Raw genomic sequence first — 27,985 nt, 5'->3', positions numbered from 1 at the left:
GTCTGCTTATTCCGTCAGGTGACCGCATCAGTTGATCATCACCAGGTCTGAGAGAGAGAAAAGAGAGAGAGAAAAGAGAGAGAGAGAGAAAGAGAGAGAGGGAGAGAGAGAGGGTTAGTGAGAGAGAAAAGAGAGAGAAAAGAGAGAAAATGAGAGAGAAAAAGAGAGAGAGAAAGAGATAGAGAAAGAGAGACAAAGAGAGACAAAGAGAGAAAGAGAAAAAGAGAGAGAAAGAAAGAGAGAAAGAGAGAGATAAACAAAGAGAAAGAGAGAGATAAGAGAGAGAGAAAAGAGAGGAAAGCGCAATGCAGCCTCATTCCGTGAACTGCTCCGATTTTAGAGGTGTGTCCCGCGGCTCACAGCTGATGTCCGCTCCTCCCCTCAGTGCATAATTAAATAAAATTATAATTATAAATAAATAATTATAATTTAAAATTAAAAAATAAATTAAATTCTTTACTGGGACGGCCGAGACTCGAACTCGTGAACTAATTCTTCTTAGGCAGTAGCTCTACCCATTGAGCCACTGTCTGCAATGAGAAGCATAGGAAGATTTGGTTAGATTAGTAGAGAATTCAGAAGTAGATTATTCAGCTACAAGGATGGATGGAGGGATGGATGGATGGATGGAGAGAGGGATAGAGGGATGAATGGAGGGAGGGATGAAGGGAGGGATGAATGGATGGACAGATGGAGGGAGGGATGGGGAGAGGGATGAATGGATGGAGGGAGGGATGGAGGGATGGATGGATAGAGGGATGATGGATGGATGGAGGGATGGATGGATGGATGAATGGATAGGGGGATGGATGAAGGGATGGATGGAGGGATGGATGGATAGAGGGATGGATGGAGGGATGGATACATAGATGGATGATGGATGGATGGAGGGATGGATGGATGGATGAATGGATAGGGGGATGGATGGAGGGATGGATGGATGGAGGGATGGATGGATAGAGGGATGGATGGAGGGATGGATGGATGGAGGGATGGATGGATGGAGGGATGGATGGATAGAGGGATGGATGTAGGGATAGAGGGATGGATGGAGGGAGGGATGAAGGGAGGAATGAATGGATGGAGAGATGGAGGGAGGGATAGAGGGAGGGATGGAGGGAGGGATGAATGGATGGATGGCGGGATGGATAGATGGATGGAGGGAGGGATAGAGGGATAGATGGAGGGAGGGATGAATGGATGGAGGGAGGGATGGAGGGATAGATAGATGGATGGGAGGGCAAACACCGGCACTATCGCACTCATCACCGCACACACGCAGGCACTACAACCCCCATGATCACCGCACACAAAGGCATTACCTCAGTGACGTCCCCGCTGACAGCGCGGCTCACTTCAGTTGCTGCGTGGATATGACACAGAGCGCTCCTGTTCTACAGCGCTCCTGTTAGCTTCATGTAGCAGAGCTGGATGCGTTGCGGGACCTCTGTGGATTAAGTCGGACCTGGAAGGGGTATTTGGGGATTTTAATAAAATGGTGAAAGAGGGTGTTTTTTTGTCTTTTATTCCAAATAAAGGATTTTTCGTTGTGTGTGTTTATTTACTTTCACTTACAGGTTAATCATTTAAGGTATCTCGGGGAGACGCCTGCCATGATTAACTCCTTATTACCCCAATTGCCACCACACCAGGGCAATTCAGGATGAGCCAAGTAGAGTCCCGGGACTGCCGCATCTAATAGATGCGGCAATTCCGGGGTGCTGCTGCGTGATATTGTTAGGGTGGTGGGCTCCCCATAACGTGACGCTCCCCATCCTGACAATAGCAGCCTCCAGCCGTGTGGCTTTATCCTGGCTGGTATCAAAATTGGGGGGAACCGCAGTTTTTTTTTTTATTATTATTATTTATTTATTTTACTGCACGATATAGACCCGCCAGCCGGCGGCTGTGATTGGTTGCAGTGAGACAGCTGTCACTCATCGTGGGGGCGTGTCTGACTGCAACCAATCATGGGCACCGGTGGGCGGGGAAAGCAGGGAATACCAGATTGAATAATGAGCAGCAGCCATTTTCAAAAGAGGAAAAGCCACCGGAGCTTTGTGACAGCCGTGCAGCGCCGCGCCCGTGATCGGTGAGTGGGAAAAAGAGAGGGATTATGCTGGGGACGCAGGACGCATGCAGACAGCAACGTGTGCACATAGCCTTACTGTGAAAAGCCACGCTTTTGGTGATCGAACTGTTATCGAACGGTAACTCGAACTACCGAACTTGAAACAAATCGTTCGAGTTCGTCGAACGACTCGAACACCGCCCAAAATCACTTGAATTTGAAATTGGCGAACCTTTCGAATCGAATATCGCTAAACTCTATTTAAGAGCAAGTAGTGGTAAGGGCTTGGGTTTTTGCAAGCTTTATAGCAGCAGCTTGTCAGGAGCTGAGAGGAGCAAAGAGGTAGGGGGAGTATTTTATTGCTATGGTGGGGTCATAAGAGGCGACTGGGATATTAAGAGTTAGCGCCTTTCTTGGAATGTAAGTATTGTGCACTGTGGGCCAGGCTCTGGGCAGGCACTTGTACACTATGAAAGATAAAAGCTGTCACTAAAGGAGAATGAATGCAGATCAAAAAAGCAAGTCTATTGCAAACTTGCTTATTTTCATGCTAAATAACTAATTAAAGCAACTTAATAACTTAAAACTACCCCTTTAATGTGCCACTTGCTAATAACAACATGAGATCTTGAAAGCTGCAAGTAACTTAAGTATAAGATACATCAACGTAAAGTGTAGGACATGTCATATACATTTGGAAGATGGTGCTTCCATCCCTTGGATCACACTTTTCTTGAGAACTGTGGTTGTGTGAGTCCAATGTTGGAGTAATAAATGTGAACTGACAGATTCTTTCTATTAAATTCTACGGGACGTATGGAAATCATGTTATTCCCTTGTATCTTGTTTCCTTTATTTCTCACACAGTTGAACAACTTCTTACAACTGGTGTGGGTCAAAAAGGTGAAAACCTCAAGGATCAGAAATTTATGATATATCCTATGAACAGTATACCTTATTATTGTTGTTAAATCGAATAATGTGTGTTCAGAAATTTTTTTTATTAATTTGTTTTACAGTATTCATTGTAATAGTGTTTTGTTTATATAGACGTTTTTAACTTTAACATCACAATTTATTAATAAAATAAAGAAATCTTGAAATTTTCATGAAGGTTTAACAGATCTTTAGAGAAGACTTTTCATAAGTCTCATTATCACCACAGACAGATTTATAATGAAAAGTAGGAGTTTTAAATTAAGCCTAATAGCCAGTGTGAATGTTTTTGTTTTCAATTTTTACATATATAAAGTAATGTGAAAAGAATAAAAAAAAATGTTGCCAAAAAAATAAATTTAAAAAGCATCTTTCAGTATCATCAACTCTCTTAAGCCATCTGGCGTTAATCGTCGGGGTCAAATCAAAAGTGACGCACATCCGGCGCCGGTAACAACGTCGCAACGTGTAAAGCCTAGAAGCACCGATAAGCGATCGCAAAAGAGTCGAAAATCGGTGATCTGTGTAGTGTCGGTCATTTCCATAATTTTGCTGCAGCGACAGGTACGATGTTGTTCCTCGTTCCTGCGGCAGCACACATCGCTGTGTATGAAGCCGCAGGAGCGAGGAACATCTCCTTATCTGCGCCTCGCCTGCAATGAGGAAGGAAGGAGGTGGGCGGGATGTTTACGTCCCGCTCTTCTCCGCCCCTCCGCTTCTATTGGCCGCCTGCCGTGTGACGTCGTTGTGACGCCGCACGACCTGCCAACTTAGGAAGGAGGCGATTTGCCGGCCAGAGCGACGTCGCAGGGCAGGTAAGTGTGTGTGAAGCTGCCGTAGCGATAATGTTCGCTACGGCAGCTATCACAAGAGATCGCATCTGCGACGGGGGCGGGGACTATCACGCTCGGCATCGCTACAATCAGCTAGTAATGTCGCAACGTGCAAAGTACCCCTTAGTCTAGTGCTGACAGAGGAAGTGAGAGGAGTGAAGTGGTAGTCGGGGGTTGTAGCTCCCGGACTACCAGACTACCTGAGCTGACTTGGTGGCAGATGGCAGAGCAGGGTCACAGGCGACGGAGATCCGGTCGCGGGAGACCTTAAGTGGACCAGTGCAGGGTTGTAGCCCGCCGGTACCGACAGCAGGAATCCAGTCTGGAGGCCGTGCACAGTCGGGGTACCTGGACCCTAGGGCAAGGACAGTTGCAAGCACCTTTCCAATAAACCAGCAGGGGATAAGAGTTCAAGTCTTGTCCCACTAGCAGCCCAGATAGAGAGAGACGGAAGCCCAACGTGGGGATAGGGTGTCTGCAAGTGCCTTCTAAAATCCCAAGGGTCGGATCTCGCGGGCGACAGCTCCTACAGCAAAGACTCCGGGAGTGGACTTTTCCCGTTTCATGCGTACTAGTCAACAGACGAGACACCAAACTAAAGTGCAGGAGGAAGGGCCTCTGTTCTGTTCACCGGTGTGCAGGACCCGAGCACACCCCTCCGGAGGCTACCGGTATCCGGCCGTTAGTTAACTATCTGGACTCTGTGTGATTTATTAAAAAACAGTGAGTACACCAATATCACCCGGTCCAGCCCTGCAGATTACGTCCCAGCACTTTACTCCACCTACACCTGGACTACACCTCTCCTACCCGTGGAGGGGATACCATCCTGCTGCCCCGCTCCATCAGCCCCGGGCACCCCATACCAAGGTAGCAGCGGTGTCACCAGCAATCACCGCAACCCACGGGTGGCGTCACTGACAAACTCTCCCCTGTAAATAACACCCCCTTATTCAGTTGTCGGCGACGGACTGCTGCACGAGCCCGGGTCCGGCTGCCACTCGAGCCACAGCAACCGCCCGGATCTGAGCGTCTCGAGCAGCCCCCCTTGCGTGGTCTGTTCCCCGCCCGCAACAGTAACAAGACAATGTTCACTTCTGCTGTACTGTGTTGTCTCTGATCGCACTGTAGAACTGTGATTTTGAGAGGAGACTGTCAGCCTTTATATGTCTCACATTAATAATGCCACTTTCATTTATAATAAACTCTTAGGGCAGATCTATGTCCAAAAAAAAGCAACAAAAAGAGGAATATAATTTCCTCCCAAAATTCAACAATTACAGCAACAAGAAGGCAACAGTCTTAACCTGCGCAGGCCAAGGGATCTAATGCACTGACAGGATGCCTCAAAACCTGCTGAGCAGGATGGGAAGGAGGGGACGTCCGGGCATCAGGCCAGCGAGCGCTTACGCATAACGCTGCAGTCATAGGGGAAAGTGCGGTCACGAGGTTATGGGCGGCACTTACTGATGACACTCACAGCGCCGCCCATAACCTCGTGCCCGCGCAAAGCGTCACGAGCGGTCACCGCTACAGTGTAACAGCGCATGCGCGTTACCACGGGCACCCAGGGGCGGCGTCCTGAGCTTTCGAAATTCAGCGTTCGGGGGCGGCGTAAATCTGCAGGAGGACAACAACGGACCCCAGGCAGCCCGCCCCCATGGACGATTTTAGAAATTTCCATACGAAAAGGTACCAGTTTACAAAGTATTTATTTTGGAATAAAAGGGGCAAAAAAAACTATAGGAAGCTTCCTAGAATGCAGCCCAGGAGCTGCAGAGGGGGGAACTTTTAGCTTTATAGCTAAATTTCTGATGACAGGTTCCCTTTAATATAAAAACTTGATCTAAACAATAGATGTGATGAAAAATTTCCTTCAGTTATGAAAAGATTCCATAAAGGATGCAAAGCTGGATGGATGTGTGGGGGTATAAATTATGGGATTGTGACATATTTATAGATAACTCTATTGATTCCCTTTGTATATATTTTTGACATGTTTAGTTGTTTTTAAGGGGGTGTACCAAAAAATTGCGATACAGAAATTCACAACTTTTCCCAGGCACCAGGAATGTGACCTTAATATTCTCCGGTCCATCTACAGTGAAATCCGTAAGTTCTGCTTGGCCGTCTGTCTATCTGGTGTTGTCCTGATATGCTCAGCGGCTTTGATAAATGGCCTCATCACGTCTGCAGTTCAGGACTTTAGAAACTTTAAATTGCTTTGGGCCAGTAGAATTCTCTGTGGTGTTTCTCGCTGTGATTCTGCAGACACATTCACTCTACAGAAATCACAAATGATCTTTATTGCTCATTGGGAATAAAAATAGCTGGCATGTAAAATGTACAGGGCAACATAGAAAAGCTTGTGATCATTGAGTAGGATTGCAGTTGGGTTATAATCGCACAGTCACCAGCTCTAAAGCTGGACTTTGGAAAGCAGATGGCCGAATGATAGTTCAGCTGACAGGTAACCCCCTGACTACCCCATACACATGCACGGTCTGTGTGTATGACTTCTGATTTGGGTAAAAAAGTAAGCTGCTGCCAAATACTTTTGTCAATAGCTACAGAAAAAACATGCTCAATCGTTCTTTTGCCAACGTCTGCCTTTGTCATAGACTTGGGTCCACATCTTGCACCTTGCATGACTAGAAAGTGCCATAAAAATCAGTAGGCTTAGTCGACATGAATCTAAAGTAAATTCTCTCCCAAGAAAGGGAATACTGATGTCTTATCTGCTCCAAGTTCTTCATGGCAAGGGTCAACACACTACAGACCTGCCATATCTAGGTTGGGTTGTAGAAGAGTCATTCCACCCCTTACCAATGTTCTTCATGTAGGCTAAGCCTACTTCTCAATATTACTGATTTTACTACTGTTATGGAATGTTTGACAAGTGCTTTAATGATCAGGGTTCAAATTGTCTCTTCAGTGAGAAAATAAAAGAACTCTAGGGCCACCTATTGGAGGTAGTAATCCTAAAAGTCAAAAGTGACATTTTACCGAGCTTTGTCATATGACTTAGGATTTATGACTGACCAGAGCTTCAATTTGAAGACACGTTGGTTTTCTGAGATCTAATATGGCTGCATGAGAGGCTAAGACAGGGTCTAAGGTGAAAACTTTTCTCCTTGAGGAGACTGACACACCATTCCAGCATGCCAGTGGTGAGGAGACTTTAAGCCGCAATGCTCCTCTAGAAAATATGCAAATTGTCTCTTCAGTGAGGAAGTAGACCAACTCTAGTGCCACCTATTGGAAGTAGCAATCCTAAAAGTTAAAAGTGACCCTTTAACGAACCTTGTCATATGACTTAGAGTTTATGCCAGATCAGAACCACAATTTGCAGACACAGTGTTTCGGGATGGTTGTCCCTCGTCAGGTGATGATCTGGGTGATATGGCAAACTTGCCTACCCTCCGAGAATACCTGTGAATGCTTGCTCACACCACCGCATAAATGTTTTATTGGATAGCACTAGCTCCAATTTTATCCTGTGGGGCAGTATCGATCAGCAGTATTTTCTCCTGCTGAAAAAAATCGCAAAAAAAAGTTCAGCATGCTGCCAGTGGAGCGCAAAATTGATTAAAGTCTAAAGGTGCATGGAAATCATCAGGCTGCTCTCATATGTCATCCCAGTCTGACTTCCGTCGACTCATAGAATGAAGAAGGTGGCGGAATTGTGTTCTCCGTCTTCTCCTGACAACATGCTACATTTCTTTCTTGCAAGAGAATCGGATCACACTAAGGTGACACTCGGATCAGAGTTTGATCAGTGTCATTACCATATTCTTGGAGAGAATCAACGCTCATGTGATCTTGGTCTTAGGCTCAGACAAAAAGGATAGCCCTCCTGAAAGAGTTTGAAGAGTTCAAATGCTCCACTGAAACCCCGATGAAAGCAATGCTTTCTTTAGAGAGAGCGTGGTCTCGACGAAAGGCAGGTCCATCAAAGTTGAAAATTACACATGTAGCAAAGGTTGTCATGACTCACCATTCTCATCTTGATAACTTGGTATAGAAGGTTATCTCACTTAAGAAAACTTATAAGGGTTGTCCTCTACAAGGAAAGCCCCATGTCAGTGGCTATATTCTATTAAAACAGCCTATACTCATCTCCAGTGCCAGTAATGAAGTCAGAGAACAGCAGCCACCCTCACTTCTTCAATTTCATCCAAAGGAAGTGAGAATGAAGCACCCACTGATTGTCTGCAGCGCTCACATGATATAACAACATCAAACCAACCCAGGAGAACTTTTGCACACATTGTTGAAATGGCGCCGGCACTGGAGGTGAGTATTGATTGTTAATATTTACATGGGGAATATAGCAATTGAGGAGGGGTTGATCAAGTAGTGGACAATCCCTTTAATACTGCACAAGGTGATATGTCGGGATATTCCAGTGCTGTTTCATTAGAGTCAAGGTAACCTTTGTTAGATCTGTACGTGTTGAGGTGCTAAGCTTGTAATCACAACTTGACCCCATCATCCTAAATTGTCCATAGACTGTCTTAGGTCATTAAAAGCGCTATATGGAGCAGATGTTGTGCTTGCTTTGCATCCATATTGGTGATCTCCATCGAGATTTTAAGTGCTGCAGAGAAAAGGTCGGAAAGTTTCCAGATCACATCAATCACATCTCTTTAGTTGTGATTTCAGCTGATTCAGAGTAAATGTCTTGGTTTATAGTGCCTCCCTGGTGGCTAGTGGAGAAACTTTACATATGACAGGAATAAACAATGATTGCTTGGACAGTTTTCCATGACACGGGGCACACTAGGGAGGATTCCTAGGAAACAGATACAGCGCTGGTTGTGGATTAAAGGTGTAAATCATAACAACAGGTTCCTTTTAAGAGGAATGGCCATGTTTCAATATTTGTCATTGCTTTTTTATTCGTATATAGCTAATAAAAAATAAATAAAAATTGTAATTTCCAACATTAACATTTTATACATTGTGGAATCACTGAATTAGAATTTCAGATGTGATGCTTTCATACGGACATAATCTATACACATTTATAAGTAACAGATGTTCACAGTCGCCCTCCCCAAAACATACCAGAAAATCATTCAGTAAGAGAGCTGGGACAGGTGCCGAGGAGATATTTTCAACTCTAGTATCACAGTTTTTTTTCTTGGAGACATAGATATTTGGCAAGAATTGTGCAAGAGACTGCGATCATGTCTGCAAGGAACGATGGCGTGTGGAGTCCTCGGAAAACTGCATCCGTCACACAGATGCTGCTTGTAGCACGGCGTACAAAAATGTGTGATAATGGAAGTACATTGGCGAAGATTATAGATTACATGTTGTCAGCAGTCCATATAGGTCCATGTTGTCAGCAGTCCATATAGGTCCATGTTGTCAGCAGTCCATATAGGTCCATGTTGTCAGCAGTCCATATCAGTCCATGTTGTCAGCAGTCCATATAGCTCCATGTTGTCAGCAGTCCATATATGTCCATGTTGTCAGCAGTCCATATAGGTCGTTGTTGTCAGCAGTCCATATAGGTCCATGTTGTCACAGTCCATATAGGTCCATGTTGTCAGCAGTCCATATAGGTCCATTATGTCAGCAGTCCACATAAGTCCATGTTGGCAGCAGCCTATATAGGTCCATATTGTCAGTAGTCTACATATGTTTAAAGGGAACCAATCACCAGCATTTTCGTATATAAAGCCAGTGCTATTCTCTACATACCTGTTTAGATGTTTAGATTTTGAAATTCAAAAAAGTAAAGTTTATAAAATGAACGGCTTGTTGAGTGACAGTTGCAATGAAGCAGATAATATATTCATAGTTATCCCCTCCCCCTGTTAGAATTAGCATAAGCATTATACAAACCTTTCACTTTGTCTCTTGCAGGACCTGTGTGAGGTCATGACCATGTGACAAGAAGGGGCGGGTCTCAGCCAACAAAGCTGGATACCAGGTCACATGGGTATGACCTCACACAGGTCCTGCAAGAGACAAATTGAATCATTTGTATAATACTTATGCTAATTCTAACAGTGGGAGGGAATAACTATGAATATATTATCTGCTCCAGTGCAACTGTCACTCAAAAAGCAGCTAATTTTATAAACTTTACTTTTTTGGATTTCAAAACCTAAACATCCGAGCTGCCCACTACAGGTATGTATAGAATCAGGCTGATAGTGCCAGTATAGCACTGGCTATAGCTTATACATGAAAATCCTGGTGATTGATTCCCTTTAAGTTATAAGCAGTCTACATAGGGAATACAAAAAACAAGGGAATTGCGTGACCTTGGAGTATACACTGATGACTCTCTCTAAACCTGTTGGCTGCTCTCTATGCATTTGTAGTGCCCCGAGACTGGTCGCTACAGGGTATATCATTATGTCCTTCCCTGGCAGGTCAAGATGCTAATCTAGTAAGTTCTACACACACCTCATACCACCATACAGCAGAGAGAAGCAGTCACTAGGAAAGGGTTAATAATGTTTCTACAGACACAGCCACTTCTCAGCAGACCCAGGTAGCCATAGCAACTTGCAAAAGTGGTGGGGGCATGAGCAATTAGGGGTAGAAAACAGTTTCACTTTACCTCAGAATAAGCTTGGACACGAGACAGAGCAGACGCACAGTGGTGGAGCTCCCTGAAGGGGAGGTTGTGAGACCTTCAGGAAGGCAGAACAGAGCTGTTTGGATGTAACACTGTACAGACAGCACCACCAAGCTGGGGGCCAGTAACATCTATAGAGATGGGACCCGGTACCTGTAATCGTGGACCAGAAGAGAGTAGTCGCCAGAGAATGGGACTGAGCACAAGAGAGAGGTACAGAGCCCTAGTCACGGTGGCCGCAGCGTGACAGAAGAGGGAGCCTGGGAACAGGGATAGGAGTCCGAACCATGAGAGGCTCAGGCTGCCGGCCGTTCGGGCCAGGACCAGGGGAGTGTACAGAGTTGTGCATAGAGGAGAAAGGTCCCAGGCCAGGTTACCAAATTGTATCCAGTTTGTGACCTGCCCGGGAAGCGACCGGAGTCTCTGATGGCAAGGACCAGCACCCGGGTGCGATACCACCTGAGTCAGTAAATAAAGTGACTGGAACCCGCACCTGGTGACTCTGTGCAGCTGCCCTGCGCTCCGGCGCTCCCATGGACTGCTGCCCCCGTTCTCACCAACCTCCCGGGGTACCCCGCTCTGCCCGTGGGGAGCGATACCATCCCGGCTGCACATAACGCCTGTCCCGGATACAGACTGCAGCGGCGGCTAGTTCCTTGCCGCATACCGTGGGTGGCGCTGTGAAGCATCCCCATTCCCCATCCAGTACTGCCCCTGGGAGAGGACTAGTTGCAGGAAGGGTCGGCGGCGGAGGAGGCTGAGACCCCAGTCACCGCTGCAACTGGTGACACGCTTCCCAGGGGCCCGTCACCCTCCTTCCATCCCCATCTATATTGGACACTTGTCCGTTTGCTGTCTTTTTGTTTTTCATGTAGCGGGGTCACGGAACCGGGTCAGGCAAGTCATAGCTACCCCAAGAAACCACTGGCCCGGTGACGAGTACCCTAAGGCCCCGTGGTATGCTTCACATTCATGTCTGGCTGATGAAGGACCCTTAGCACAGCTGAAACATTGTACAGCAAGATCACAATCCTTCAGCTCAATTATATTACTATACTCAGAAAAAGTGAGCATTTGTACAGCAGACAGGACAGAAAAATGCATGGCCTAACTTGAAGTTTATTTAGATTGACTTCTCACACACCATGAAGAAAGCGTCTGGGAAAGTCTTTGCTGCTAAAAAGATTCACAAAATAATAAAATAATTTTATTTCTGTAGCACCAAGAGCACTGTACAATTAAGCAAGGACATATACAGACAATAGCAACCATAAAAAATAAAATACTTCAACAGTTACAGGCGGAGTGAGGGTCCTGCGCACATGCTACAATCTATAAGGAAATAGGGTGGGAGGGACACACTAGTTAAAAAGTGCCAGTTATGTACGATCCAGCCATCAGGGATTAGATTTAGAAAGAGGGAATGGAGGAGAGTTTGGTTATTGAGTTGAGGCAATACTCTTGTGTAAAGCACATTTAAAAATGTGGGGGCTGAGTAATAGTTGGACCATTTGAGGTAGTGCATTCCAGAAAACTGGCGCAGCACAAGATAAGTCTTGGAGACGGAGGTGCAAGGTTCAGATTATGGATGATGTGAGTCTTAGATCAGTTACAGAATGGAGAGCTTTGTGGATGAGAGATCAGTTTGTATTGTATTCTGCAGCAACATTTTGTTGTATTTATTTTTTTACAAAATTCTGCATTTTTTAATAACTAAAATAAATTAAAATGCCCTTATCACTCTAAAGGGTGCTTAACACGTTGCGACATCGCTAGCGATAGCTAGCGATGTTGTGCGCGATAGCACCCGCCCAGGTCGCTGTTTCTTCATGGGGTGATCGCTGCCGTAGCGAACAATATCGCTATGGCAGCGTCACACGCACATACCTGCTTAGTGATGTCGCTGGAGACACCGAACAATCTCTCCTTTAAGGGGCAGGTTCGTTTGGCGTCACAGCAGCGTCACTAAGCGGCCGCCCAATAGCAGAGGAGGGACGGAGATGAGCGGCCGGAACATGCCGCCCACCTCCTTCCTCCTTTCCGATGGACGCAGGTATAGCGATGAGTGATGCCGCAGGAACGACGAACAACCAGCAGCATGCACCACCAACGATATTATGAAAAGGAGCAACATGTCAACGATCAACGATTTTTGACGTTTTTGCGATCGTTGATCATCACTCCTTGGTGTCACACGCTGCGATGTCGCTAACGGCGCCGGAGGTGTGTCACAAACACTGTGACCCTGACGATATATCGTTAGCGATGTTGCAGCGTGTAAAGTACCCTTAACTTAAAAAATCATGCAGTTGGATCATTTTTACCAAATAATGAATGTCAGATAAACGAAACCCAAAACCCCATAATGGTAAAATGCTTACAATATTGCAAAATGAATGGTGTCATTTAGAAGTACAACTTGTCTTGCAAAATACAAACCTTTTTGTGGCCATGTTGATGGAATAGTAAAAATGTTATGGCTCTTGGAAGAAGAGAAGGAAATGACAAAAAAGCAAAAATGAAAAATGATGAGTGTTGGATCAGATAGTCGCTGAACGAATGTTTGGCCAAAGCATAGTTCAGCCAACAGTCATCTAATGGGACAGTAGATACCAGGAGGGGCCCAGCAGCGGGACAGTATATACCAGGAGGGGGACAGTATATGCCAGGAAGACCCCAGGAGAGGACAGTAGATACCAGTAGGGGCCCAGGTTGCGGACATATATACCAGGTTGGTGACATATATACCAGGATGGGGAAATTCTTACAAGGATGGGGTTATATAAAATGGGGAATATATATACTAGGATGGGGGGACATATATACCAGGATGGGGGACATACTTACCAGAATGGGGACTTATATACCAGGATGGGGACATTTTTACCAGGATTGGGTAATATATACACCAGGATGTGGACTAGAATGGGGAATATATATGTGGCGCCCTGGACTAGCCAGGTCGTCACAGGTAACATACATACACCCCCACCCCCATTAGACAGTAACACTAGCCAAACACAAAACCCTTGTTGCCTCCCTCCAGGGTCTGATGTCCACACCAGGTGGGGCAGAGCCAAGCGGTTTGTCCCGCCCACCGAGGAGTTCACCGGCCTGGAGGCGGGAAAAGTGACAGATATGTCCTGGAGGTTGAAGTGAGAGGAGTAAAGTGGAGAGTGTCTGGGTTTGTGTCCCAGGCATGGACAACAAGATTGGCAGACGGTGGTGGCCGTCTGCAGGAGTAGTGAATCAACGCGGAACCGTAGGACCGAGCTCGGGGGTTGGCCCGCCGGTACCGACTGGGGAGCGAAGTGAAGCCAGCACACACAGGCAGGGCCATCGGACCCCGGCTAGGCTTGAAGTCGCCGTCAACAGTCAAATCCAAGTGTCACAGGAACCCCAGGGGTTTCCTAACAGCCAAAGACCCATTAGAAGGCAACTGCTCACACCGTGAGGGTATACAGCTACCGCCTAAGGCTAGAGACCCAAGGGCCAGCGCCTGCGGGCAAACGGGCTCCTCCGGCATCCAAACACCGGGGAGCGGACTACTATTGGGGATCCATCGTAGTCAAACAAGTACACAAAGGTGCAGGGAAAGACAGGTCCGGGGAGAGACACTGCAGCCGGCTGTGGGACCCGTCCATCCAGCCGTTTGGTTTACCGAGGACTTTGTGCATCTCTTACACTGTCCCTGCAACCCTGCACCTAACCAACCCTGCCTCCCCGTCTCATCACCGGGTCCCGGGACCACCGACCGCTACCCGCGGAGGGGGAAAACAACATCCCAGCTGCTCCCTACCATCGCTCCCGGGATCCCCGTCACCAGCAGCGGTGGTGCCCATCTTCACCACAACCCGTGGGTGGCGTCACGGACTAAATCCCCCAAACCAACCACCCCTTTTCACTCATGGGCGAGGAGCGCCGCTCGAGTCCCCGGATCCGGCCCGCAGCAGCGCCGGACCCGAGCATTAGCGAACGCGAACGGCGTCCTCCCCGCCCGCGACATATATACTAGGACGGGGGACATATATGCCAGGATGGGAGAGATACTTACCAGGATTGGGACTTATATACCAAGATGGTGACATATTTACTAGGATGGGGACATTTTTACCAGGATGGGGTTATATATACACCAGGATTTGGGCTAGAATGGGGAACATATATACTAGGACAGAAGACATATATACTAGGATGAGGGACATACCAGGATGGGAAGCATATATACAGTACCTGGATGGGGGACATATTTATGAGGAAAGAGCCCAAGGTGGGGAACAATAGAACAGGGTGGGGAACATTACTACATAATGGGGGGGGGCAACTCGTATGTCTTTATAGGATTTAGAACGCTAAATGTATACATACATATACATGCATCTGACGAACATAAGAGGGGGGGCAGGTACAGATTTTGCACCTGGACACATTGAACTCTAGTTATGCCACTGGGATAGATAGATAAATTGATAGATAGATAGATAGATAGAGGGATAGATAGATAGATACATAGATAGATAGATAGAGAGAGGGATAGATAGAGGGATAGATAGATAGATAGATAGATAGACAGATAGCTACAGGGATAGAGGGATAGATAGATAGATAGATAGATAGATAGAGGGATAGATAGATAGATAGAGGGATAGATAGAGGGATAGATAGATAGATACATAGCTACATGGATAGATAGATAGAGGGATATGTCGCGGGCGGGGAGGAGGGTGTCAGCACACTACGCTCACCCCCTTCTGCTCGGGTCCGGCGGCTGCTGCTCAGTGGTGGCTCGAGCGGTGGGCCGGATCCCGGGGGTTTCTCGAGCGGCACTCCTCGCCCGTGAGTGAAAGGGGGTTGTTGGGTGTGGGGATGATTATTGTCCGTGACGCCACCCACGGTTGTGGTGATTTCACCACCGCTGCTCTATACGGGGCTCCCGGGGATGGTGATGCGGAGCAGCCAGGTGTTGTGTTGCCCCTCCGTGGGTAGGGGTTGGTGATCCCGGGGCCCGGTGATGGTGAGGGAGGTGCAGGGCCTGGTGGGCGCAGGGACGCGGGGGCAGCGCTGTGCCTTGCGGCACTGTGGTACTCACTCAGCCTGAGACGTGACACAGTTTTTACGGTAAACCAAACGGCTGGATAGACGGTCCCACGGACGGCTGCACTTGCTCTCCCAGTAGGTGACGGTGATGTCCCTTTTCCTTGCACCTTGATGTACTTGTTGGTTGCGATGGGTCCCCACCGGTAACCCGCTCCCCGGCTTCAAGCTGGACCGGGGGAGCTCTACTCTTTGCCCGCAGGCGCTGGCCCTAAGAAACTGGTGCCTTGGCGGTGGCGGTGTCTCTTCTATACTGGCTGGGCTGTTGCCTTCAATCGGGACTTGGTTGTTGGGGGATCTACGTCCCCTTCACTGACGGATTTGGCAAATTTGGCGACTCCTAGCCTTGCCGGGGTCCGAGAGGCCCCTGCCCTGGTGCTGACTGTCCTTCGGAACACTGCTCCAGACCACCGGGCACACAGCCAACGGGGTCCTTCCAGGAACTTCCAAACGGTCCCTCTCCAGACAGTCACCGCCGTTGCTGACCTTGCTGACCTGGTCCTACACAAAGCTGGACCCTTCAGGCTTTCCTTCTTTCTTGTCACCTCACTTGCTTTCCTCCTTTTCCACTTTTCTACTTTCACTTTCACTTTCTTAACTCCTCTACTTAGCTCCTCACTCCTGCTCCTCCCTGAGCTAACTGCTTCCACTTCTCCCTCCTAAACTGAACTCTGTTGTTTACTCAAGCTCGTCCCTGAGCTGACTCCTCACTCAAGCCCTGCCTGGGCTAAACTCTTACTCCTTCCACTTCCTCCTCCAAACTCTATCTCTCTCTGCCTGGTTTCTCCCGCCTCCAGAGCTGTGACCTCCTCGGTGGGCGGAGCCAACCGCCTGGCCCACCCCCTGGTGTGCATCATCAGCCTCTGGAGGAAGGCAACAAGGATTTTTGGTTAGCTGAGGTGTTCCTACCTGGGATGTAAGGTGTGGTGGTGTGTGACCTGTGTCCCCTGGCTTGCCCAGGGCAACACAGATAGATAGATAGATAGATAGATAGATAGAAAGATAGATGGATACATAGCTACATGGATAGATAGATAGATAGATAGATAGATAGATAGATAGAGGGATAGATAGATAGATAGATAGATAGAGGGATAGATAGACAGATAGATAGATAGATAGATAGATAGAGGGATAGATAGATAGATAGATAGATGGATGGATGGATAGATAAATAGATAGATAGAGGGATAGATAGATAGATAGATAGATAGAGGGATAGATAGATAGATAGATAGATAGATAGAGGGATAGATAGATGGATAGATAGATAGATAGATAGATAGATAGATAGAGGGATGGATAGATAGATAGATAGAGGGATAGATAGATAGATAGATAGAGGGATGGATAGATAGATAGATAAATAATAGATAGATAGAAGAATAGATAGATAAATAATAGATAGATAGATAGATAGATAGATAGATAGATAGAAGGTGAGACAGAGTGATATGATTATTTTGTAACATTTGGTTATTTTCATCCTCGGTATTACGGTAAATAGTAGACAGTTTTCATCCGTACAGACACAATAGGACAAAGTTATTGGATTTTCTTTTGTGATTCACAAAGCAATTTGTGTGAATGTGAAGCTTCCACCCCAGCAATGATACAGTCTGGTTTATTGCCATTCAACTATTATCTTTTTCCCCTTTTCTCTTACAATCCGCACTATACGGCGTGTGTTTCCATGAGAACCAGAATCTCTTTCCCATGAAAAAGTGTACTTGGAACGAGAGCAGCCGCAGACACTGAACTTTGTGACAACACTTTGGTGGCAATAATGAGTCTTTACAATTTAATATAGAGGTGCGATAGCTTTACTACAGATTCCTGGGTGATAAACATTATTTCTGCAGCCTAAACAATGCCTTCATTATGGAGCAGGGTCTCGCCGAGATCTATAGATGTGGAATTAGAGATGAGGAGCTTTTGCCGCCCAGTATGAAAGCAAGGAGCTATTGTGGGGCAGAAACAAAGCTTAGCTTCACTTTATAATTTCTTTTTCTATTTTCTTTAATGTTAAACCTTAAAGAGCTTCTCCATAGATGGCAGACAACAAATTACGGCTAATTGCTGAAAATCACAATTTAAGGCCTCCGTCACATATCCGTGTCTCCGGTACGTGTGAAGTCTGTTTTCACAAGTACCGGAGACACGGGCACACGTAGACTCATTAAAATCAATGGGTGTCGCACACGTGCATGTTTTGCCATGGACCAGGTGTCCGTGTGGAGCATACGTGTGTCCGCGTGCATCACACGTAGACATGTACGTTTTTCTCCGGCAGCACGGGTGTCACACAGACCGCACAGATGTGATCCATGTGACATCGGTGTGATACGTACCGGAGAAAACCACATTTTTGTAAAATAAAATGAATTTCTATACTCATCTTCTCCAGCATTGCAGTCTTTGGCACTACTGTCACTTGCTTCCGACACCCGCTGGTTATGCTCATCGCATATGCATAGTCCAGAAGTAGCAGCAGCGGGGATTCGGCAAGGCCGGAGACCGTAGATCAGCACCACAGACAGCAACGCCAGGGACAGGTGAGCGGAAAGTTCCTGTTCTCCGTGTGTTATTACAGATAGCGCACGGAGAACACACGTGTGCAAAATCATGGCACACGGAGGGCCATACTCAGCTTTTACATGTCCATGCAAAACGAGCGGTCACTCAAGGGTTAAGGAGCATCGGGATGGGCCTTGTGATTTTATCACTATTTTATGTCTGTATAGGGTGCAGATTCTTATTAAAGTGAATCCAGGTTTTTGCTATGCCGCCTAAGAGCAGGATGATGTAAGTACAGCTAGAGACCCTGATTCCAACAGTGTGTCACTTACTGGGCTGCTTCCTGCAGTTGTGCTAAAATCACAGTTTTTCTGCTACCGTTCTCTGAATGCTGATCACTGTATAACTACGCCCACACCACTGATTGGTCGGTTTCTGTGTACACTGTGCATAAGCAAAAAGCTGCCAATCAGTAGGTTGGGGTGTGGTTTGACTACAGGGCAGTAGATTTATTAGTTTGCTAGTTATAATCTCAGTGATTTTCTCAAAACTACAGCAAGCAGCCCAATAAGTGGCACATCTCTGGAATCAGGGTCTCTACCGCTACAATATGCTGCTCTCAGACTACATAGTAAAAACTTGCTGACACAGTCCCTTTAGGGAGATCTAGATGGAGTATGGCATTTTCCAAGCAATGCTCCTTGGTAGATGTAGGCAAATTAGTGCTCCCGGGGAAGAATGAAAAAACTATCTCTCGTTAAAAAGTTGGACATTCATTTGCAGGGTGGAATTTCCAAACCTTGCACTAGAAAGACAGTTTTCATACATCCGGAGAACAAATTTGCAAACTTTATGTCTTCCAATGTCATGTGATTTGAGACACTCAGCCAATCACATTAAGCAAAAGCTTTGATAAAGGGAAAAATAACTCATGACCTTGACATCTTTGGGTGGGATCCACAGCCAAGTTCCTGGGTGCTGCATAACAACCATAAATAATGTGGGTCCACTTAATTGTTGACTCATAGTAAATTGTCTGTGTCACGGTTCCAATGTGCGGAGTATCTTGTGCTCTGTTATGTTCTGACATGATCTCCTGCAAAGCCAGTACTTGCCTGTTCTGTCACGCAGAGCGTTTTGCAGGTTTAGATGCTCTGCTGTTTGTCTTGAGCTCCTGTGGAAGGGTTGTTTCTCAGCCCTGGGTCCTACGCTGGTGCTGGGAGGAACTTTCCCAGATGCTCTCGTTCTGGGTGATTGCATTGCTTTATTAGGGAGTATGCTCGCCTGGAACGTCACCAGTCGTATTTTCTGGTTCCGCAGGAAGTGCTCTTGGCTCCCGTTTGTGTACAGTTATCTGATCTTGGCTTCTTGACCCTGGACTGTAGTTGACTCTGCTCTGCCCGCCCCCCTGACTTTGTCGTTACCTCCTGGCTTCTGACCTCTCACCTTCTCCTGACCACGTCTCCTCCTGCTCCCTGTTTCCTATACATACCCTCCTGGAATCCTAACAACCTGTAACTTGATCTCATCTCTGCCTGCTCCCTGTGTCCTGTTGTGTCCTTCTGGTTCCTGATTCCAGCTTGTTTGACTACCTCTCCATTCACACTGTGTGTAAGTAGTATCTAGCGCCACCTAGTGACTAGCATCACAGTACGTCACATAGTGTCGAGCATCACAATCTGACTGCATAAAGCACAGGTGGGCACTTATTTTTTGTTTTTGAAAAAAACTAAGAAAAAGTTTTTCTGTTCTGTAGCAACCCGTCAAAACTCAGTTTTTGTTTCCTAAAATGCCCTAAAAAATGAACGCAATTGCCATAAAGAAAAGTCTAATCTGAGTTTGTAATATCTCAATCAAGATGATCTAATGACATTATCAGAAAATGAATACGTTAATACGAGAATATGGGGTGGCCAAAATAGTGCATAGTTTGTTGTTTCTAGAAGAATCTGCTTCCTTCTAGAACAGGCACTGTATTCAAGGGAATAGGGCACAGCTGATAGGGCAGACCTAACCCATGAACCCTGAAATCTAAAAATTCACATAAATCCAAATTCCAGAAAAGGGAGCACTGTTGTATATTATATATACAGCAAAAAGTTGACTTTATTCCTAGACATACATGAGACATTTCAGCAGCTGATAAGCATGCCTGATGAGAAAGGCTCCAAATCAGGAGCTGAAAGATTGCATGTCTGAATAAAGTCCACTTTTCTTCACTGATTTCCATTGGAGTGCTACTTCCAAGCTATTTTTTCTACATTTGGAGGCTTCTTGTCTGGTTGTTTGTGAAATTGTTGCACCCACTACATTAGGACTGTGCTGCTATTTTTCCTTGTTATATCTGCTATATGCCATATATATACCACCAATTTTCTATGTAAATATATTTCTAAAGGTGATATTCACATGGATTTCTTACTAGATGTCGGTAACAACCCAATCAATTCACACAGTCAAAGAAATCAAACCATAGATGTCCATAAATTAAGTTATGTGTAATAATGAGAAATTAAAAAGTATTGAACACACTTGCTGAAATTTAGTTACTATATCACACAAAAACCTGAGTTGGTGATGACAGCTTCAAGATTCCTCCTGTATGGAGAAACTAGTCACATGCATTGCTCAGATGTGATTTTGGCCCATTCTTCCACACAAACACTCTTCAAATCCTGACGGTCCTGTGGTCTCCTTCTATGAACTTTGTCTGAGCTTTAGTTCTTTCCATAAATTTTCTATTGGATTCAGGTCAGGAGATTGGCTCAGCCATTCTAACAGATTTATTTTGTTTCTCTGAAACCAATTGAGCGTTTCCTTGGCTGTGTATTTGGGATTTTCCCCTTGCTGAAATGTCCACCCTCGTATTATCTTCATCATCCTGGTAGATGGCAACAGATTTTTATCAAGAATGTCTCGGTACACATTCCATATATATATTCCATATATATCTATATATAGATATATATAGATATATATATATATATATATATATATATATATATATATATATATATATTAGCTGTACTACCCGGCTTCGCCCGGGTTAATAACTGCTGTTAACAAAAAAATAGAATGTATTAATGCTCGGGATAGTAACTGTCTCTCTGTTTCTTTCCTATTCTCTGTCTGTCTCCCCCTCTATATATATCTGTCTCTCTCTCTATCTCTTTCACTGTCTGTCTATCCATCCCTGTCACTTTCCCTGTCTGTCTCTTTCCCCCTCTTTCCCTCTCTTTCCCTGTCTGTCTCTTTCCCTCTCTTTCCCTGTCTGTCTGTTTTCCTGTGTCTGTCTCTTTGTCTGTGTATGTCTCTTTACCTGTCTATGTCTGTCTCTTAACCTGTCTCTCTCTTTCCCTCTCTTACTCTGTCTGTTTCTTTCCCTGTCAGTCTGTCTCTTTCTGTGTCTGTCTCTTTGTGTCTGTTTCTTACCCTGTCTATGTCTGTTTCTTACCCTGTCTGTGTCTGCCTCTTTCCCTGTCTGTGTCTGTCTCTTTCCCTGGCTGCATTGTGACACCCCAACATTTCATTTAAGGGCGTGGCTGCGCATTCTTCTGAAGTTCTGGCTGCACTGTGGCTCCCAGCTCCATTCGCTTTAATGGAAGCAGGTTTTTTGGTGAATAACTGTAAAGCGTGGGGTTAAACTTTCCCCTCAAAACATAGCCTATGACGCTCTCGGGGTCCAGAAGTGTGAGTGTGCAAAATTTTGTGGCTGTAGCTGCGACAGTGCAGATGCCAATCCCGGACATACATACATACATACATACATACACACACACACACACACATTCAGCTTTATATATTAGATTGGCTTTACTCAACACGGCCCATGAAAAATAGGTTGCCATGCTTAAGATTAGAAAAATGTTTGTTTTTTTTATTTGCAGAAAGTGCTTTACGTACAGTATGTCTGTTTGCTATTGTAAGTTAATTCCATTAAAGGTAAAGCATTTGAGGTAGGCAAGAATGGCGCTATTTTCAGGAGAATGAAAAAACAGACCCTTGTTTTCTAACCATGTATATCTATCAAAGTCTGCTCCATTTGTACATCTAAATCTAACTGTTTAAAAAGGCTGCAGTACTTATATTTTATCATGTAACCAAATAATTAGTCAAAACCGACGCAGAAATTTATCAGAAACTTCTATTTGCATCTGTCTCTTTACAAACTGCCATCAAATGAAAGTATATCTTGGTATTCATCATGCTGTGTTTTACGTCATGAAGGCTTAAATCAACCAAAAATGTCACTCAGCCCTTCTAGCTATTTTTCTCTTTTCACTTTTTAGACCATCACTCAATGGATTGTCACAGCTCTCGAATAATGCACGACACCGAAAAGGATGATAATAATAATGATGAATACGATAATTACGATGAACTTGTAGCCAAGTCTTTGTTGAATCTTGGCAAAATAGCCGAGGATGCGGCATACAGAGCCAGGACGGAATCTGAAATGAACAGCAATACATCTAATAGCATGGAAGACGACAGTGACAAGAATGAAAACGTGGGACGGAAAACAGAGCTCAGTTTAGACTTGGACAGTGATGTTGTTCGGGAAACAGTGGATTCCCTCAAACTGTTGGCACAAGGACATGGCGTAGTACTTTCTGATAACCTCAATGATAGGAATTATATGGACCATTCCTCCCATGAAGATACACGGAATATGAACTATTTGATGTTGGGCAAGCCTACAAATAATGGACATGCCGAGAAAATGGTGGAGGAGAGTGACGAGGAGGTGTGTTTGAGCAGTTTGGAATGCTTACGAAACCAATGCTTTGACCTTGCACGGAAACTTAGCGAAACTAGTTCTGATAGAAACCAACAACAATGTATGGGGATGAGAATGCCAAGGGCGGACGAAGACTATTCTGATCGAATGCCAGACAGGAATTATTCGGATATGATGAACTTAATGAGACTTGAAGAACAATTGAGCCCCAGGTCAAGAACTTTTTCTAGCTGTGCAAAAGAGGACGATTTCATTGAAAGAGATGATGATACTACCTCCATCACCTCCGACAGGTCAGAAGAAGTCTTTGATATGACAAAAGGTAATCTGACACTGCTAGAAAAAGCCATAGCTCTGGAAAGTGAGAGAGCAAAAGCAATGAGGGACAAGATGGCCATGGAAGCTGGAAGGCGAGATAGTATGAGAGTTTGTGATGAACATACCATGAGACACCTCTCAGGGGAGGACAGAAGGCCAAAGTCCCATGATGGGCATGTCAAAAAGCCATGTTATACAAAAGGTAATATATGCATGCTTATTTCTAATTACAATGCATGTATGGTTTAACACAAGTGCAATATGGACCCAAATGTGTTGTCCATTTTATGGTGGCAAGTTGCAGGCATCTGCAGGTTTTGAGACTTAAACGTTAAAGCATCTTAGTTCCCTAAAATGTTGTTAGTATTGGTGTTCTGACGTGTCATCAGGTTATTTATTCATCTGTATAACAATGATATAGTATTATTTATTAATTGCATACATTTCAATTACCTGGAACTTATTGACTCATCTCCTGTCAAAAAGAGTGATTCTGGTCAGACAAACGCTAATCTGATCAGATCTATGGTGGACTTTTCACTTGGTTATGGTAGCTAGCCCTACATGTTTGATTATGTTGGAAGTAATGTCCGGTAAAGAAGGAAAAACAGATGTTTAAAGGGAACCTGTCACCAGATTTGGCGACTATAATGTGCAGCCACCACTGAGCTCTTATATACAGCATTCTAGAATGCTGTATATAAGAGCCCAGTCCGCGCTGAAAAACATAAAAAACAGTTTTATTATACTCAGCTAGCCGGGCGGTTCAGTCTGATGGGTGTCGCTGCTCTCTTGTCCGACGCCTCCTCTCTCTGGTCCAGCGCCTACAGCGTCTACATCACCCACACAACCGAAATTGCTGTCCTACGCAGGACCTCAATGCCGGCTAGTGTGGATGACGTAGACGCATCATGCACACGGGCTTCAGAAGGAGGAGAATGATCACCTCTGAGCAGAACAGAGAGAGGAGGTGCGGAACCAGAGAGCAGTGAAATCCGTCGGACCGGACCGCCCCCTCAGGTGAGCATTATAAAAGTGTTTTTTACTTTCCACATAGTGTCCTGGGCTCTTATATACAGCATTCTGCATTCTAGAATGTGATATATAAGAGCTCACTGGTGGTGGCCGCAGCTTATAGTCGCCAAATCTGATGACAGTTCCCTTTAACAAATTCTTTCAATGGACAATTGTTTGGGTATCAACTGGCGTGACCCAAATAAAGCCAACTACTAGTACCTATTGGGTGAAGATTCAAACATGGTTAACCTCTCTTCAGACAATGATGGTTTGTGATTTGGTCAGCTAAAATGATTATTTGTTGACAGATTTGCCTTTTGCACTTTTCCACTTTAATCAATTTTAATGGAATGCATTTGGGTAGCTCTAGGCATAATGGCATCTGTATGACAGCACCCAGAAGTTATGGGACTCCTAGTCATATATAGCCAATCCTTGTGGTTGAAGTTATCCTACCCCAAAATTAATGCATCATAACACAATTTACAAACATAACATTTTTAGGCCTCCCTATAGGGTAGTAAGTGTTGTATGGACCTATAGATGCTTTTTTCCACCCTATGTGCATATCGAAACTTGAATGGATCAGTAACACGGCCAGCGATGAAAAAAAATTGAATTTTTTTGCTGGAAAATCAATCAGAATATTGATTGTGTCTATAATTGCTCTCGAACCTGATATTGATTCAGTAGTAACTAAGAATTCAGCTCGCAGGGAACCTAGACCTAGATGTCAGCGCCATTCAGGAAATGACAGGCTTCCTTATTTGAATAAATTTTTGAATTATTTTTTTTGCCAGAATTAGAATGCTAATTATGAACACATTTAATTTCTCTGGCGAATGATGGGTGATTGATGACTTAGAATAATCAGTTTTTATTATATTTATTGCTATGAGTTGATAATGAGCTTTGATGTAGTGTGCTACAGAGGAATGAATATGCTCTTCAAGTGTCTTGCTGTGTGTCTGAGGTACATGAATTCAGTGTCTCTAAATCACTCACAACAATATGCAATTAATTCCACTTAGATTAATTGATGATCCCATTAGCCCCTAAGAATGAGATATTTTAAGTCTAGAGGAACAAGTGATATAGTCAGCAATTTAATTAATGAGAAAGTTGTTTTTTTTTTCTTTTGATGAGACCAAGAAGAAAACTCTGTTGCCAGGTCTTGATCTCATATTAATATATTGCATAAGGATGCTGAAAACCCCTGGACTCTATGGAGAAGACATATCAAAACTGGAGCAACCAATCAGCTTACACCTCTCATTTTTCAGGGTTTTTTTGTAAAATGAAAACGGCAACGTTATTGTTTTTACCTTTGTTTTAGTTTTTATATATCTGCTCTCTGCTTTGTGCTTTTCAAAAAGATTTTCAAAGTGACGTTTTGCAGCATTTTACACTATAGACTATTTTGCAAATTTTGGATGTCCCATGGTAGCTAATTAAATTTTATCAAATCTCATTCATAGTCCTCATTTCAAAGATAGACATTTTTATGGTTTATTGTGTTGGTTTTCTCATTTTCTCACTATAGAAGGCCATAAGGGGTAATTCACACGTGACACATTTTTTTTCCCGCCTTTGGATACCGCAAATCCATTGAAACATTGGCATGTGTCATATCGCATTGCAAAGGATGATGTCTACAGCAAATCCTCATATAACCCTGCATAAAATTTTGCAGAGACGGCTGAAAGATATGGAAAATGTAAATCTCCCATAAGACTGGTTTCATACTGCAATATCCTGACCCAAACTCTACAAACTCATTTGCATATAGGAGGTTGTTGGGTTCAGATCAGGAGATCGATAGCAAGTCCACACAGTTTATTTTTCAGTATCTTTTAAAGTTCAATTTTGTAATATCCAAGGCACCGAAGGCTCCTTCATCAATTAGAAAAATCTTTATTGGTCCCAATGTACATGAGGGGATAAAAACAGTGCAACGTTTCAGCCAACACAGGGCCTTTATCAAGCTATGAAAAGGTGTACGGCTTAATAACATCTTGATAAAGACCCTGTGTTGGATGAAACGTTGCACTGTTTTGATCCCCTCGAGTACATTGGGACCAATAAAGATTTTTTGTTAATTGATGGAGTCTTTTGTGCCTTGGATATTACAAAATTGGATTTGTTTTGCAGCATTTGGAGGGCTGCACGAAGCTGCACGAACGGTTGGAGTGGTGCGTGGGAGACACCTGTCTTACGTTACGTTGTTAAAGTTGTCCTACAAACCATCAGAAAAGCAACACAAAAACAACTCATATATATACAACATAAAATATTCCTTCATTCATATATCCACATATCAAACATAACCATGGGAGATCTGATCTGCAGTTACAGAATTGTATGTTGTTTTTTCTACATAGGTTACCCTAATGAAGTTTTGTGTAAGGCAACTTTCTTAAATATGCATCGATATTGCTGACAAAAAAAGCAACCACAAATCTTTCACATAAACAAATCATTTAACTATAACATACAGTATGTCCTTATTTAGAAAGCCACTAATTCTGGTTTGCCCATGGATGTAAGTACAGTGTCAGAGACTCTAATTTCTAGATAAGGTACCGTAATGGGGTTTTCCATAAGGCATCTTTCAAATAAGATTGAAAAGCCATAAATCTGCAATGAACCCAAAACAAAACTTGTTCATATAAAAAATCTCGTAATTTTCAGGCTATAGTGTTTGGGTCTCTCTAGAAAAAAAAACAAAACAGGAGAAAATCTACAAAAAAAATTCCCAAAACAACAGGAAAATACCTGTTAACACTGTTTGTGTTATATTAAGTCAAGAAAGTCTTGATGTAGGTTTTTTGCTGTTAATCCTAAATAGAAGAAAAGTCCAAAGCCAAAAGACTGTAATCTTGTTACGTTTTGGCACTTCTTACAAATTCAAATTCCATTTTATCTACAGTCATTAATTGTACTGTCTGCATTATTGGGAGGTAAAAAGGAGCCTGTATTATGCTTGTGTGAAAGTTGGCTTAAGCCTGCTTTACACGTTGCAATCTCGCATACGATATCGTATTCGATTTGCAACGCCCCCATCGTATGTGTGGCACGTTCAATTTGTTGAACGTGCTTCACATACGATTAACCCCCGTCATACATACTTACCTTCCATACGACCTCGATGTGGGCGGCGAACGTCCACTTCCTGGAGTGGGAGGGACGTTCGACGTCACGCGGCAGCCGGCCAATTGATGTGGAGGGGCGGAGCTGAGCGGGACGTAAACATCCCTCCCACCTCCTTCCTTCCGCATTGTCAGCCGGGAGCTGCAGGATGCAGGTAAGATCTGTTCATTGTTCCCGAGGTGTCACACACTGCGATGTGTGCTACCCCGGGTACGATGAACAATCTGACGTGCAATTCTAGAGAAAGGTACGATGTGTATGCGATGAACGTTTTACCGTTCAATCGCAATCGCACGTACCTGTCACACACTACAATGTACCTTACGATGCCGGATGTGCGTCACTTACGACGTGACCCCGCCGACACATTGTAAGATATATTGCAGCGTGTAAAGCGGCCTTTACTCTACTTTTTGTATTTTTAATTCCAATTTTGGTCAAAATAAAACCAGTCAAAAGCCTATTATTTTTATTTACAGAAAATTAATAATTCTTTTCATTGCCCCTTCTGGTCATACTGGTTCACTGAGATATGATCAATCCACTATATTAGGTCCCTGAACCAAATAAATATCCCTCTACTTTCAAAGCAAAATAAAAAGATTCTATGGATATTGTTCTCTCCACTGTTTTATCTTTGACAGGTGAATTGAGGTGAGAGGAAAGCTTAGATAGAGATAATTAATCACTGGGGAGAGACACCACTG

The 27,985-nt window shown here is 44.4% G+C and overlaps 1 protein-coding gene across 10 annotated transcripts in view; it reads left to right on the top strand.

The window, feature by feature from the left end:
* MYT1L (myelin transcription factor 1 like) overlaps nucleotides 1–27,985 on the top strand; it is a 746,199-nt gene that overhangs the window by 538,744 nt on the left and 179,470 nt on the right. For all 10 annotated transcript variants that reach the window (XM_075341068.1, XM_075341066.1, XM_075341065.1 and 7 more), the window contains one exon: nucleotides 22,342–23,313. In XM_075341068.1, the coding sequence (XP_075197183.1) occupies nucleotides 22,342–23,313 (972 nt within the window). The remainder of the gene's footprint in view (nucleotides 1–22,341; nucleotides 23,314–27,985) is intronic.

Source organism: Anomaloglossus baeobatrachus, chromosome 3, assembly GCF_048569485.1.
Source record: "Anomaloglossus baeobatrachus isolate aAnoBae1 chromosome 3, aAnoBae1.hap1, whole genome shotgun sequence".
In the NCBI taxonomy this organism is placed as follows: domain Eukaryota; kingdom Metazoa; phylum Chordata; class Amphibia; order Anura; family Aromobatidae; genus Anomaloglossus; species Anomaloglossus baeobatrachus.
Note: the sequence above shows the minus strand (reverse complement) of the source record. Positions and strands in the feature narration are given on the sequence as shown.